Source organism: Pygocentrus nattereri, chromosome 4, assembly GCF_015220715.1.
Source record: "Pygocentrus nattereri isolate fPygNat1 chromosome 4, fPygNat1.pri, whole genome shotgun sequence".
In the NCBI taxonomy this organism is placed as follows: Eukaryota; Metazoa; Chordata; class Actinopteri; order Characiformes; family Serrasalmidae; genus Pygocentrus; species Pygocentrus nattereri.
Genome location: NC_051214.1, coordinates 47134061 through 47150741, shown reverse-complemented (window position 1 = coordinate 47150741; position 16681 = coordinate 47134061). Strand labels below are relative to the sequence as shown.

At 39.9% G+C, this 16681-nt stretch overlaps 1 protein-coding gene across 1 annotated transcript; it reads left to right on the top strand.

The window, feature by feature from the left end:
* Window positions 1-2606: 2606 nt before the first annotated feature.
* On the top strand, window positions 2607-15861 carry tcte1 (t-complex-associated-testis-expressed 1). The gene is made up of 4 exons (XM_017695607.2): window positions 2607-2871; window positions 5001-5569; window positions 8696-9145; window positions 15263-15861. The coding sequence occupies exons 1-4, from the start codon at window positions 2685-2687 to the stop codon at window positions 15434-15436; spliced, it is 1380 nt and encodes a 459-aa protein (XP_017551096.1). The 5' UTR covers window positions 2607-2684; the 3' UTR covers window positions 15437-15861.
* The last annotated feature ends 820 nt before the right edge of the window (window positions 15862-16681 follow it).

The following is a 16681-nucleotide window of genomic DNA, read 5'->3' as shown; positions in this document are numbered from 1 at the left end:
GAGAACCGAGTGGCTCTGAAATCACTTTTTACACACAAGCAAAGTTTCAGTTTCAGATTTATTTACAACTTAGTTCCAAGTTTAAGTTGAATAAAAACTGGCTTTAAACTCAGGATCACAGATGAGCTCCTTTACTATGTTGATCTGTAGGCGTCTGTTCATAAACATAAACCAGCCCAAACTCATTTACTATAAAATGAAATGGTGTTTGTAGAAATTCAGAAAAAAGCCGCGTCAGTCTCGACTGCATATGTGGACATATTTCTAAGCCAATTTCCAACAGGTCAAAACCAGCTCTAAACAAAGTGACCGCTGGGCCCTGATTGGTGCTCTGGCTTTGCGCTTCTTTTGTTTTGACATGTTACGGTTTTATACACACAGAAACCAAAAGGAACGACAGATTTCTCAAAATGTAGGAGGAAAAAGTCGGATATTAGACTCTGAAATGTAGTGGAGTGAAAGGAAAAAGTCGCCCAGAACTGAAAAACTTAAGTACAGATACATGAAAAAATACTTAAGTACAGAAACTAATTACATTTACTCAGTTACTCAGTTACTGTCCCCCACTGCTGTTTACATCCTAACCATGGACTTGTGTAGAAATGATGAAAAGTCAGTGGAGTCCCCCTTTAAATACAGATGTGACAGAGTGGTGATGGACTGTTCATTAGTCCACAGCAGGAAGGAGAACATTTAAATCTGATTTGGATCAGTGGCTGTTTCTGAAATCAGTCTGTACGAGCTGTACTAAACTAAAACTGCAGTGGATTTACTTTTTCCCTCAGGGGCATCCCTGAGACTCCCGTCTCCATTGCTGCCAGCAGCCAATCGCAGCGCAGCGCTTAGATGTTACCATGACGACCTGAGAGTCCCCGGCCGTGAGCACGCAGGAAGTGAAGGTAGCGAGGAAAACAGCTCTAAAAACGTGAATTTAAGGCGTTATTTTAAAAAAACATTCCAGCGTTTAACTTTAAATGGTTGCTTTGGGAGTTCTGCACTGTGTGTTTGTCTAGCTAGATGATTTCGCAGGTTATGGTTAAGCACCTGCTTGGACGCTTTCATTTAAAATATTAAAAGAGGAGCTCGACTGATTTTTCTACATAGTTCAGTGTTTGGGATGTAAACGATGTGATTCAGGCTGGTTTGGTGTGAAACGGTTGACCGTAGAGGCTCAGATGTCTTTACCGTGGTGGTCGATAGGAACCAGGAGTCGCCATGGCAACACAAACACGGCCCTTTCCTTTAAACTTCCGCCCCAAACCGCCAGTGAGGCTACACGTGTCTTCTGAGGTTTACACGGAATGTTTATGGTGGTAGTTAACTAACCTACAGTAGTGCAAAGCCTGAAACCGCCATGTGTCCCGGGCTATGCATATATTAATATATTCGCTGCTGTCGGAGCAGAACCTCGTATAATGGTAATTTTACAGGAGAAGCAAAAAACACACATTAGTTTTAATGTAAGTCAATGGAACCAGACGTCTTCCCAAGTCGTTTCTGCCCGTTTGTTTTGGTCCGTCCTTCGTGAAATTTACACACAATACACAGGCCAACATCTATTTTCTAATTACGTCAAAAACTGAAAATCGACAAAAATGGAGATACGAGGTTTTGTTCCGACAACAGCGATAAGCAAAATGCGTTGAAATGTAAGCTGCGTTTTCGCGCTGCATCCCTCCCTTTACGTTTTAAGCGTTTAATTATGCAGAAACTTTGAAAAGTTGGTTTACGTTTAAACCCTGAACAGTGGATTTGAGCACTTGTTGATTTATATGTGACTTATAAGTTAATACTTCCACTAAATAACATACATAACGCATTAAGTGTTCAGTTTTCTGTAATAAATCCGCTTTCCCCCCAAAACGGAGTCACTAAGGAGTTCCTGTTCTATTAGCAAAGGATGATGATACACTCACCGGCCACTTTATTAGGTACACCTGATCAGCTGCTTGTTAACACAAATAGCTAATCAGCCAATCAACTCACTGCATTTAGGCTTCTTGTGGTCAAGACGACTTGCTGAAGTGCAGACCGAGCATCAGAACGGGGAAGAAAGGGGATTTAAAGGGCTTTGAACGTGGCGTGGTTGTTGGTGCCAGACGGGCTGGTCTGAGTATTTCAGAAACTGCTGATCTGCTGGGATTTTCACACACAACCATCTCTAGGGTTTACAGAGAACGGTCCGAAAAAGAGGAAATATCCAGTGAGCGGTCAGTTGTGTGGACGAAAATGCCTTGTTGGTGTGAGAGGTCAGAGGAGAATGGGCAGACCGGTTCCAGATGATAGAAAGGCAACAGGAACTCAAATAACCAACCAGAATCTCTGAGGAACGTTTCTAACACCTTGTTGAAAGTGTGCCATGAAGAATTAAGACAGTTCTGAAGGCAAAAGGGGGTCCAACCTTTTACTAGCCCTAATAAAGTGGCCAGTGAGTGTACATTTCCTGTAGTCAGTGTTTTAGCATTAATGGAAAATGTTTTAAAGGCTTTTACAACACAGTTACAAACTACATGTGTGCCGTGCAATGAGCAAACCTCTCAATAAACAAAGTTAGGGATGTTAGCAAAACCTAGTACCCAGTTTGAAGGCCTAATAGTGACTCCAGAGAAAGACCGTCTCGTTATTTTGTGCTTTCTGCTAAACAGCGGACTCGTCTGAGGTTCTGTGTCTTTTACAGCACAGACATGGCAGCAGCAACTATGTTCAAGGGCAACGCTCCAGCTGGCATTTACCCACCAATAGCAAAGCTTAACCCTGCTGCGGACCCCCGAAGAATGCGCAGGATTATAGCTGAAGATCCAGAGTGGTCTCTAGCTGTGGTGCCCTTGCTTACAAACCTGTGCCTTCAGCACATAGTGAAACATTTTGAAGGTAATCTTCGGTCTGCTGCTATATGGTAGAAGTAAGTCTAGAAACTCAGTATGGTTTTCAGTGATGCTGTAGAAACATCCAGAAGTGTGAAGTACAGAATATTTTAATTAATTATTTATTTATATTTTTTTTTCCATCTTACTCAATAAAACTAAAGCAAAACACATTTGAGCTGCAGTGTAAACATACTGATGTGTGTACAAGTAAAAAAAAAATATGTTTTAATAAATAAATTAGAAGTTTTCTTTGTTCGGTGGTTCAGTTACTGATAAGGAAAACTGTCCTGTCCTTCGTGATGTATTACAAGTACTCTAAATAAAGGCCTAAATAAAGATAGAAGGTCTAAAAAGCAGATCTTTTCTTTTAGATTTTAGTTGAATTTTAATAGTACTTGTCTGTTTTGTTCTAAATATACTGGTAACATTCCAAAATAATACAACACTCCAATGTTTTCCAGCCTTCAATATATCTGATATAATACCTCCACTAATTTATACCGAACAAATATCAAAACATTTGGACACAAATACCCAAAGAGTTCTACATCTTAGAATAATAGTGCAGCAATTAAAACTATGAAGTATTCTACTTTTGATGCTTCTAAGTAGCCCCCCTTTACAAACATGATCACACACACAGACAACTACATGTTGGAGGGCATCAAATAAACAAAACCTTCCTTTATTTAGTTATTTATTTGAACATTTAAAGAGCCCACATCCTACACTTTTCTTGCACTCTAAGTTTTTCCCTTATGTCCACTTATGATATTTGTGTGGTTTGATGCACCAAAAATCATTTTCCAACCCCTCTTGATGCCTTGATTCAGTTAAACAGGCTAAATGGAGATAAACTGCTGTAGTCTGAATAGGCAGCTGTATGTAAATGCATCAGTGTTTATGACGTCACAAAAGCAGTGAATTCAAAACAGAGCGTTTTAATAGCTTAATTGCCTTTTTGTGGACTGAGGACTGATTAGTATGTTTCAAAACTTAAAACTACAAACTACGAATCCTTTTATTTCAAATAAGTTCAGTTTATTAAAAAAAATTAGTTTTCCATGATATAGGTCCTTTAAATTAGTTGAAAACTAATTCTTACACAGGCACCAGTTTCCTTATTTATATGCAAACGTGTACGCATCTAATTTTGTTTATATACTTTTAAGATATTTTGCGTTAAAATACTACAAAGGGGGCTACACACCTAAGATTTTCATTCACCTTCTCACCTGTTTAAATGTGATGTGACAATATACATGGTTTGATTTGATTCCTATTTGGCTTAGAAACAAAAGCCAGCCATTAAAGCATAAGTATTTAGATCAAAAGGTCTTTATAACTTAAAAAAAACACATACTGTTTGGAGTTACCTGTGATTTTATTCAATAATAAACTAGATTAAGTGACCCTTATTAGTCCCACAACGGGGAAATTTCACCTCTGCATTTAACCCATCCATGACGTGAAACACCACGTACACACACTAGGGGGCAGTGAGCACACTTGCCCGGAGTGGTGGGCAGCCCAATCCGCAGGGCCCGGGGAGCAGTTGGGGGTTAGGTGTCTTGCTCAAGGACACCTCAGTCATGTGCTGTCGGCTCTGGGGATCTCACGAGGCTGGCTCCCTAACTTCCAGCCCACGACTGCCCCCATAAATAATACGTTAATAATACAATGCAGTTTAAACATAAACTAGAAACCAAAAGTATTTATAGACTGTTTATTCTTTACTTCAAGTCTTTGGAAAGGAAATAAGTTATTAAATGGTAAATAAATCCTGTAAATGTCTATTAATAATCATTTTGACAGGTAATCTGCCTGATTTGATCACTACTTTTGAAATACAAGGCATTATTCTGGATATTACGTTTAATATGATTTTATCCTTTATGTTATACACCATTCTTAGTTATTGTAGAGACAGTTACAGCTCATCCTTCGGGACAAGTTGCACAGGACTAGCATCACATTCAAATCATTTTACAGATGAATCTGCAACTGAACTGATTTTATATTATTGTAATATAAATGTCTCCACCCTTTTGACTGATACAGTACAGCTGATGTAATGTGTGTTTCATGGTAACAGCTCTTGCTGATTTGTGGTTACGCTCGGATATGTTCCAGAAAGGCCGATTCTGGATGAGCTTGTGCCCGATCAGAAGGCGTTTGTCCTGGAGAAACTTCCTCCATCTCTGCCTCTGAGTGTAACAGCCAACCTGATCAGCGATGAGGGTTACTGGAAACGCTGCTGCGAGGGCCGCTGGGGCGTAAGCGATGTCTCTGAATACAGCCACAGCTGGAAGCGCATGTTCTTTGAGCGTCATCTGGAGAACATCATTGAACTTTTCATTCCAGATGTAACTGACCCCAGAGCAGTGCTGGATGTCGTGCCACTCTGTCAAAACTACGTGAGGAGGTTGAAGATATCTCAGCTTCTTCCACCTATAAAAGAACCGCCAAAGTTTGATGAGGACGACGCTTCAGACTCTGCCAGCGATGTGGGCAACGACAGGCCATCCATGGATCACTTTGACTTCAGAATCCTGCTGGACAAACTGACCAACCTGGAGGAATTGCAGCTGGTTTATGGGGTTAAAGGGTGTGGCATGAACTTCGAATGGAATCTGTTTGAGTTCACTTTCCGTGACTGTGAATTCCTGGCCAAGGCCTTGAAATCCTGCAAGTCTTTGAAGGTTTGACTGGGTTATTGTGATTGAGTTTACTTGTGTTATGTTTACCTGAATAGAATAGCATCTAGGCCACAGGCTGTTACTAGTGCAACATTAACAGCAAATGCTCCACATACGGATTTTGTCTTGGACTAAATAAAGAATAGTGATTCATAATAAAAATCATTTTAGTCCAGGTTTAGGCCTAATATCAAGCAAAAAAGACTGGTGGTTAGTGGGGCTAATGATCATAAATATATGCATAGGTAGGACTGGGATGTAGCACAATACAAGCATTGGTAATACGTGCTCAGAATAAGGAAATTAAGTACCTGTATTCAATCCACATTACAATTTGATGATCAGTTATTCATGTCAATGGTACTGAACTGTGCTAAAGCCTGAGTAGACTGATAAATCAATGTGATCGGTTATTAATCTCAGTGTTACTGAGCTCTGCTAAAGCCTGAGTAGACTGATAAATCAATGTGATCGGTTATTAATCTCAGCGTTACTGAGCTCTGCTAAAGCCTGAGTAGACTGATAAATCAATGTGATCGGTTATTAATCTCAGTGTTACTGAGCTCTGCTAAAGCCTGAGTAGACTGATAAATCAATGTGATCAGTTATTAATCTCAGTGTTACTGAGCTCTGCTAAAGCCTGAGTAGACTGATAAATCAATGTGATCAGTTATTAATCTCAGCGTTACTGAGCTCTGCTAAAGCCTGAGTAGACTGATAAATCAATGTGATCAGTTATTAATCTCAGCGTTACTGAGCTCTGCTAAAGCCTGAGTAGACTGATAAATCAATGTGATCAGTTATTAATGTCAGTGTTACTGAGCTCTGCTAAAGCCTGAGTAGACTGATAAATCAATGTGATCAGTTATTAATGTCAGTGTTACTGAGCTCTGCTAAAGCCTGAGTAGACTGATAAATCAATGTGATCAGTTATTAATCTCAGTGTTACTGAGCTCTGCTAAAGCCTGAGTAGACTGATAAATCAATGTGATCGGTTATTAATCTCAGTGTTACTGAGCTCTGCTAAAGCCTGAGTAGACTGATAAATCAATGTGATCAGTTATTAATCTCAGCGTTACTGAGCTCTGCTAAAGCCTGAGTAGACTAATAAATCAATGTGATCAGTTATTAATCTGAGCGTTACTGAGCTCTGCTAAAGCCTGAGTAGACTAATAAATCAATGTGATCAGTTATTAATCTCAGTGTTACTGAGCTCTGCTAAAGCCTGAGTAGACTGATAAATCAATGTGATCGGTTATTAATCTCAGTGTTACTGAGCTCTGCTAAAGCCTGAGTAGACTGATAAATCAATGTGATCAGTTATTAATCTCAGTGTTACTGAGCTCTGCTAAAGCCTGAGTAGACTGATAAATCAATGTGATCGGTTATTAATCTCAGTGTTACTGAGCTCTGCTAAAGCCTGAGTAGACTGATAAATCAATGTGATCGGTTATTAATCTCAGTGGTACTGAGCTCTGCTAAAGCCTGAGTAGACTGATAAATCAATGTGATCAGTTATTAATCTCAGCGTTACTGAGACCTGCTAAAGCCTGAGTAGACTGATAAATCAATGTGATCAGTTATTAATCTCAGTGTTACTGAGCTCTGCTAAAGCCTGAGTAGACTGATAAATCAATGTGATCAGTTATTAATCTCAGTGTTACTGAGCTCTGCTAAAGCCTGAGTAGACTGATAAATCAATGTGATCGGTTATTAATCTCAGTGTTACTGAGCTCTGCTAAAGCCTGAGTAGACTGATAAATCAATGTGATCGGTTATTAATCTCAGTGTTACTGAGCTCTGCTAAAGCCTGAGTAGACTGATAAATCAATGTGATCAGTTATTAATCTCAGTGTTACTGAGCTCTGCTAAAGCCTGAGTAGACTGATAAATCAATGTGATCGGTTATTAATCTCAGTGTTACTGAGCTCTGCTAAAGCCTGAGTAGACTGATAAATCAATGTGATCAGTTATTAATCTCAGTGTTACTGAGCTCTGCTAAAGCCTGAGTAGACTGATAAATCAATGTGATCAGTTATTAATCTCAGCGTTACTGAGACCTGCTAAAGCCTGAGTAGACTGATAAATCAATGTGATCAGTTATTAATCTCAGTGTTACTGAGCTCTGCTAAAGCCTGAGTAGACTGATAAATCAATGTGATCAGTTATTAATCTCAGTGTTACTGAGCTCTGCTAAAGCCTGAGTAGACTAATAAATCAATGTGATCGGTTATTAATCTCAGCGTTACTGAGCTCTGCTAAAGCCTGAGTAGACTGATAAATCAATGTGATCGGTTATTAATCTCAGCGTTACTGAGCTCTGCTAAAGCCTGAGTAGACTGATAAATCAATGTGATCGGTTATTAATCTCAGTGTTACTGAGCTCTGCTAAAGCCTGAGTAGACTGATAAATCAATGTGATCGGTTATTAATCTCAGTGTTACTGAGCTCTGCTAAAGCCTGAGTAGACTGATAAATCAATGTGATCAGTTATTAATCTCAGTGTTACTGAGCTCTGCTAAAGCCTGAGTAGACTGATAAATCAATGTGATCGGTTACACATTGTACCAAAACAATGGGCACCGTTAATAAAATTACATGTTTTTGTTGATTTTCTAAGTGCAAATACGTTAACTCATTCTCTACAGAGAACACACCTCTGCACATTTTAATGAACTATTACTGTTTGTTTGCTGAATGATTAGATATTGGAAATGTTGAGGGAAAAAAAAAAGTTATTTCCCATTATGTTACTCGGCTAAAACATAGAAATGTTCACTGAAATGTACTTAAAGGTGACGTATGCCATGCTCCCTGCAGAGGATGTGATCTCTTATTTTCATTTAAAAAATCAACAAAATATGCAATTTGATCAAGTGTGATCAAACGTTTTGCACATGACTGTAATCAGCCATCACTACTTTTCCAAAGTATACTGCCAAACTCTGTACATAGACATATTGATATTTGCCTTAGAAACAAACTGAAAGTATTTAAGCTAAAGTCTTTAAGATTAAAAAAGTTAAAAGTGAGATGTGTCTAAGTGACTGATAGGAAAAGTCTTAATTAAAATTAAAATTAAATGTTGTTGATGTTTTTGCTTTTTTGTTATTTTGTTTTCCTTAACAGGTTCTCAGAATAAATCAGAGCAAAGTGGACGATGAGAAGTGTCGGAAGCTGTTGAGTTACCTGCTGGACCATCCCTCTCTGCTGGAGCTTGACCTCTCGCACAACCTCATAGGCGACAGAGGAGCAAGAGCCATTGGCAAGCTCCTGAACCGCAGCCGTCTGGAGCGCCTGGACATTTACGACAACCAGATCCGGGGCTCAGGAGCCCAGGCTTTAGCCCACGCTCTTTCCAAAAACACCTCCCTACTATACCTCAATTTGAGACTTAACCGGCTGGGGGATGAAGGTGGCCAGGCTGTGGCCCAGGCCCTGCTGAAGAATGGCACTCTGCGGAACCTTAATCTGGGAGCCAACGAGCTGACAGAGCCCACAGCCACAGCGATGTCCCATGCTTTAGTGCAAAACTCAACACTGAGGAGCCTCAACCTGTCCTGCAACAGACTAGGAGTGGTGAGTGCTGGAACATTAAAATTCACAGTTTTCCTTATACAACAGTCTGTAAAGATGCACTCATTGTCCAAAGTTTACTTCTCTCTTATTGTTCAAGAGCTATGAGGCTAATGGAGGTAACAAGTAATGGAATCTTATGTTAGCGTCACACGTCAATTAAACCACATTGGGTCGTTAAGTAATCTCACATTAAGATTTCCCTTCACAGGAACTAAGGGGCCTAGGCCAACCCCTGAAAAACAACCCCACAGCATTATCCTTACTCTACCAAAGTTTACACCCCATCCCCACGTTTGAGCATTCTGAGTTTGTGTGTAGCTGCTCGGACATTGAAACTCCTTTTGTGAAGCTCCTGACACACAGTTCTTTTGCTGTTCTTGTTTCCAGAGGCAATTTGCGACTCTTTAGTGAGTGAGTCAACAGAGGATAGACTCTTCAGCACACTTCAGCACTCGGTGGCCCTACGCTATGAGTTTGCGTAGTCTACAGCTTCGGTAGTCTATGGCTGAGCTTTTTGTTGCTCCTAGGCGCTTCCATTTCACAATAATAGCACTTACATTTGACAGGGGCAGCTCTAGCAGGACAGAAATTTCACAGATTGACTTGTGGCAAAGATGGGATCCTGTGACTGTGCCATGTTTAAAGTCACTGAGCTCATCAGTACGACCCATTCTACTGCCAGTGTTTGTCTATTGAGACTGCAAGGCCATGTGCTTAATTTAGGCTCTTTAACCGTAATTTGTAGTTCATTGTTATTTAAAAGAGTATTCCATTATGTTGTATTTAAACTCTAAAAGCAATACTCTTATACTGTTAATTTTTGGCTGGAAACAAAAAGGTTCAAATCTTGCACCACTCATTGAAAAACTGCCCAGTCAGAACTGTTTTCTCGGTCGTATCTAGGTAGATTTGGTGTAGCCGAATACTTCAGAAGCTGAACTGAAGGCCTTACATGTCAAATGACCTATGAAAAAACAGGAAGGAATCAGCAGATCACAATTTGAATTTCACAATTTACAATGAAAGTCACTCCAGGCCCTCTGGAAGTTCTAGATATGTTATTGAGTGTGAATACGAGCCGTGGTTGTTAGGAATGGAAAACGGGTTGCCAGCTCTGTGCCAGGGCTCATCACATAAAGAGTCACTGTAAAACAGATACATAGGACATTTATGTCTGTTTGCAAACTTCAAATTGGGGCAGTCGTGGGCTGGAGGTCAGGGAGCTGGCCCTGTGACTGGAAGGTTGCTGGTTCGATCCCCAGTGCAGACAGTCCATGACTGAGGTGTCCTTGAGCAAGACACCTAACCCCCAACTGCTCCCCGGGCGCCGTGGATAGGGCTGCCCACCGCTCTGGGCAAGTGTGCTCACTGCCCCCTAGTGTGTGTGCTCACTAGTGTGTATGTGGTGTTTTGCTTCATGGATGGATTAAATGTGGAAGTGAAATTTCCCCGTTTGTGGGATTTAAAAAGTATCACTTACTTAAAACGTGGGATGTATTTTAAAAGGTTTAAACGTTCATGTGAATCATAGGGATTGTAGCGGAAATTAGCATTATTGTAGAGGTGTTTTTGATCAAGTGTTGACCGAGTTATGGCTGAGCTCAGGAAATCATATAATCGAGTCTATTAGAGATTAATGATGATTTCAAAATGCAGCTAGCACCAGACTTGCTGGGGGGATATGTTGTGTTAATTAATTAAGAGACCCTTATTAGTCCCACAACGGGGAAATTTCACCTCTGCATTTAACCCATCTGTGCAGTGAAACACCACATACACACTAGTGAATATACACACACCAGGGGGCAGTGAGCACACTTGCCTGGAGAGGTGGGCAGCCCACTCCGCGGTGCCCGGGGAGCAGTTGGGGGTTAGGTGTCTTGCTCAAGGACACCTCAGTCACGTGCTGTCGGCTCTGGGGATCGAACCGGCGACTGTTCCGGTCACGAGGCTGGCTCCTTAACCTCAAGCCTTGCTTGATTGACTTCATTAAGGGTAAGAGGCAAAAATTGGATTTTTTGCTTTAGGAGGATTTAAGATTAGCCATGTTTGCAAACTGACATGTTTCTTAGCCATATTCTAACAGATTATGAGCTACACCTGAGTGAATTCAGTTTTTAATGTGATCCGGCTCTTCGCAGCAGCTCAATTTACAAACTCGAACATGAAAAGGTTCCCTCTCGTCAATCTGACCGTAAAGCATGCTCAATTATTAACGGAGCCGGGACAGAAGTGCACTAACAGGCCGAGCTGTGGAATGGGATTACCACTCCCTGGGGGTCTCATCATCTCTATTGCTTCTTCACTGGGGTGTTCCACCCCTCCATTTCCACTCGCTTCAAAGCAAAATTACATTAGAAATAATTGCTTCATTCAGGAGAAAGCTCTGGCTCCTTTGTCAAGAAACATTAGACTGCTAGAATCATGATGTCTAGCCTGTGTGTACCCAGAGTGCAGAACATGATCTGCTTGGTCATCGCTGTGCTCTGACCTTGGAACACTGTTCTGCTGCCGTGAGTAAAAAAGCCTGTCGCTTAACTGGAAGAAAAGCAAATATTTACAGTGTATTCGAGCGATGCTACTGCAGGTGTCTGTCAGCATAGACACACTGGCCTGTTTAACACTTCATCATTTAATATTTAACTATTTGATCTTTTCTGTTTAAATACTAAATAAGTCTTGAATTAGCCCGTAGACGAAAGCTGACAAAAAGTCTAAACACCCCCTAGTCAAATGATATTTTATTGATTTTCTAAGTTAAAATAAGTAAACATATCCTCTGCAGAGAATAACAACAAAAAATCATTATATATATATTGGAACATATTGGAAAAAATTAAACAACAAATTTAACGTCTTTATATATATTACGTTAAATTTGTTGTTTAATTTTTTCCAATGTTACATTCAGCAAATAAATAGTAATTAAAGGGGCCCTGTCATGAAAAAATACATTTTCCTACCATTTTGACATAAAAGAGTGTGATGCAGTATATTAATGCTGTTAAAATTTCAAAACCATTCACTCTTCAATCCATGCAGTCCACGTATGTAAGCTTAGCTGCAATCTACTGCCCATGTTGAACTCACTGGTTTTGTGATGCTACAAAAGCTAAAGCATTTACTAGTATCTCTGTATTCAGCCTGCAGTTTACATCCACCCACTCACCAAGTTGTAAGGAGTGTTTCAACCTTAAAGGACTACTTTTTGAATGAGGCAATATAGGAAAATCAGAACTCAGAAATCATAGAAAATCAGAAATCGTCATAATGACATGGTAACAAAAATAACCTGTTTCTTAAGGCATAAAGAGAATTTGGAAATGAATTATGATTTTTTGGTACATAACACACACATGTTATAAGAGAAAAGAGAAAAATATAGTATATCCTTGCCATCAGGACAAAATCTTTTTTGTAGTTTCTCATTTTTTGACATAAAGGTTAAATTATTATGTCTCGAAATTTTACTGATGAACAGACCAACAGAACATTTTTTAAATTACTTATTAGTTATTTATTTATTTACTTCCCTGAAAAGTTAAGGATGTTTTTCTTGTCCTGTACAATTACCTTTTTTAGAGATATACTGTATTGCCAGAAGTATTCACTCACGCTTCTCCGCCTGGAAATCCAATGGATGAGTCTGGGTTTGGCGGTTGCCAGGAGACAGTACTTGTCTGACTGCATTGTGCCGAGTGTAAAGTTTGGTGGAGGGGGGATCATGGTGTGGGGGTGTTTTTCAGGAGTCGGGCTCGGCCCCTTAGTTCCAGTGAAAGGAACTCTTAAAGCTTCAGCACCAAGAGATTTTGGACAATTTCATGCTCCCAACTTTGTGGGAACAGTTTGGGGACGGCCCCTTCCTGTTCCAACATGACTGCACACCAGTGCACAAAGCAGGTCCATAAAGACACGGATGAGTGTGTTTGGTGTGGAAGAACTTGACTGGCCTGCACAGAGTCCTGACCTCAACCTGATAGAACACCTTTGGGATGAATTAGAGCGGAGACTGCGAGCCAGGCCTTCACTGCGCTTCTGGAAGAACGGTCAAATTCTATTGGAAATATAGTGTATAAGGTTTTGTTCCAACAGTAGTGATATGGACCCTGTTTGCTGTAGAAAATCAGCAAAACATGTCATTTTACCAGAGAGTTCTTGTAATTCTGTCTTATTATATTAAGTATTGGAGTATTAAGCACACAATTTCCTTAATATCACACGGCAGTAAAATTATGAACTGCCGGACATGGAGGCAGGACTCAGGAACGGCAGAGGAACTAGAGATATTATTGCGGATATACGCATTAAAAAAAGAAAAGGAATTCATGAAGAAGATCAGAATGTGTTTCACTGACTACAGTAAAACATTTGACTTAGAAATTATGGAATTTTCTCAGTAACATGGGAATACCGGAGTTCTAATGAGGAATCTCTACATTGATCAATAAGCCACAGTCAGGACAGAAAATGGACAGACAGAATGGTTCAACATTGGCATTAAATTAGACAAGGCTGCCCACTGTCACCTCACCTGTTTAACCTGTATGCAGAGCTTATGAGAGAAGCAGAACTGACGGAAGATAATTAAGGATTCAGGATTGGTGGAACAACACTCACCACAGGAAATCTGGATGACCTGAAGGAAGACAGGAAAGAGCACTACGGAGAAAATGTGGGAATGGTAGACTTTTGTCTACACAGATCAATTATTAACAACAGAGGATCCAGCACTCAGGGAATAGAACACAGATTGGCACTCGGCAAAACGAGGACCAGGGGCCAGCTTCACAAAAGTGCCTTAAGAATGAAAATCTTCTTCAATGTGTGCCTTTTCTTGACTTCATTTATAAGAGATAAGTTATGAGAAATTGTTATTCCTCTAGTAACTTCTTACAAGTTATCTTATTTTCTTTTAACTATTCTTGAAAACATTGTTCTTAAATGTTTTCGTAACTTTATGAGAGGCTCAAACTTGTCTTAAAGCCGTAAGAGCTGATGAGCTAAGCTCTACTACTCCTGCCCCTCTGCATCCGTCACCCCACAATTATCATATATTCCAAATAGTGGTGTCTGTTTCTTCCACCGTCACTTTTAGTTCTTGTTTGCTAAAAAGTTTTAAACGCTTGATCTGGTGTTTTTCCTCAGTTTTGCTCCTCTGAGTGGATTAATCTAAATAATGCAAATGACAGTTAATACAAATCCAAAATGCATCTTAATGAACTTATGGTAGGAATAGGACTTAAGATTATTTTAAGAGAATATCTGAGAACTTTTTTTTTTTGACATTTCTTTTGAGAATGACATCTGGTGAAGACTTTTGAGAGAGCAAAGAAAACAAACAAATGGATCCTCATCCAAATCAGGCCTCACCTCTCACTGGAAGACCAGATAACCAAACCGAAGCTCTTATTTTGGATCCATCCTGAGTTCCTAGATGTTGGGATTCAGCTGATTAGTCATCTTGCCAGTGCGAGAGACGATGTTGATGTTGCTTGTGAAAGTTTGCAAAAATCACCAGAAACATCAATTGCATCAAATTTTGAGGTTGAATTAATGTATTAACATTGCACAAAAATGTGTCCATCAATCCCTCGATTCAGTGGAAAAGACAGTTATGCTTGGAAGAGCTAGAAGATGGATGGACACAATCAGATGAATCGTGAACCAGCCACTGAGAACCTGAAGATCCAAATAGAAGACAGACTATTTCTGGAGAAACACTATCCAGGAGTCAGAACTAATATAAACCATGGACAAAATACTTATTTGACGATTATATTTCTGCGTACTGTGATTGTGATATGCCTTGTGATATATTTAAACAAACCGGAATCAATAACGTTACGTGATTAAAGATCGGACTGTAGAATTATAGCTAAATTAATCAACTTCATTGGACTACATGAATAATTTACAGGGAGAAAAGAGTGGGTGATATTCAGTCCTCTATCAAAATATACACTATTATTGAATTAAACAGTTATTAATAGTAGTGTTAAGTGTCCACTAGCATGCGTTCCACCTTTGTACAGTGTAGTGCAGTAATGACTGGCAGCCAGTCTAACCAGACGTCTAACTGATGTGCTGTATTGTCTGTGCTGTTTTGCTGCTGTGCAGGATGGAGGGAAGGTGCTGGAGGAGGGAATGTCTCACAACAGCAGCCTGCTGGAGTGTGACATCCGCCTCACTGACGTTGGGCTGGAGAGTGAGTACTGCATTGGAAAGGTTCTGCGCACCAACCAAGCTAAAGTCCGCCGCAAACGCACACAGGCCGTCGCTGCCTCCAGATGAGCAAGTGTCAAATGTGCTTCATTTATTTACGGAAATCACACTGAGAACAGGAAAACGAAGCAAAATGTAAACTATGATCCAAAAATGAAATGTAAAACAAACCAACCACTTCTGTGTTTTATTTTTGTTAAAGAAAACGAAATATAAAATAGGCAAAATTTAAGAGGATACGCGTATACACTGTGCAAACGTCAGACCTTCATTCGTTTAATTTCCAGACAAAACAGGACAAGATATTCATGTTTCAGCCTTGGAAAAAACTTCACACAGAAGCCGTAACATCTAAACATAATATCAGATGTCTGAGTGTTTAGTGTGCCACTCTTTACCTTTATTACTGCTTCCGTTCTTTTTAGGAGACTCACTTTCAGTTTCTCAAAGAATCTGCAGACACACCTCCAAAGTTCAGTCTTAGAAGTTGGTTGATTCAGTGATGATGAGGTCTGGACTCTGCGATGGTCAGTTCATCATTTAGTTTCTTTGTTTGGTGTGTCCGTCTCCTTTTCTCGATGAGGTCTTCTTGACAGCTACACATCCTTTCAGACCCACAGCGCTGAGTGGTCTTCTCACAGTGGAAGGATGGACAGAAACACCTGTGTGTGTTTTCAGATCTGAAGCAGCTTGATTTTCTCCTCTCTCTCAGAGATGAAAGCTTTCATTGCTGTTTATCTGACGGGGGCAGTTTTAGTGTCTACCAGGTCTTCCAGGTGGTTGTTAGGAGCCCCATTTTCTCTGTAGCTTTTAATCAGTCCTTCCTCCTTATGCAAGTGGACTATCTTATATCTAATCCTCCTCAGAAATATCTCCTGAAAAATGAAGAACTTGTACTTAATGGCTGTTTTCACTGGAAATTAAGGAAATGAATTTTGCATGTTGAAAAATCGCTTGTGGTGAATTCTTTCTTTCATATGGAGGTTTTGCTCTTCAGTACAGAACTCTTACAGTGTAAATTCAAAAAAGGACATTCATCAGGATTCTATACGTATATTGTGATGGTATGTAAGCACCGTGAATCAAACCGCCTTCAAAAAAGGTTTTGCTGAAATGGTTCTGAAAATGTTTTCATGTTTAGTTGCGTGTGTTGACATGTACTAAATAAACATACTTTGATTTATTAAGTTGGAAATCTGATTACTGTCTGACTCCTGTAGACCTGGAGTTTCCCCATTAGCTCTGATTGCTCAACTGCATGTAAACGCGTTGATCGGATTACTGACAAAATCTGATTTTCTGCAGTTATCGGAT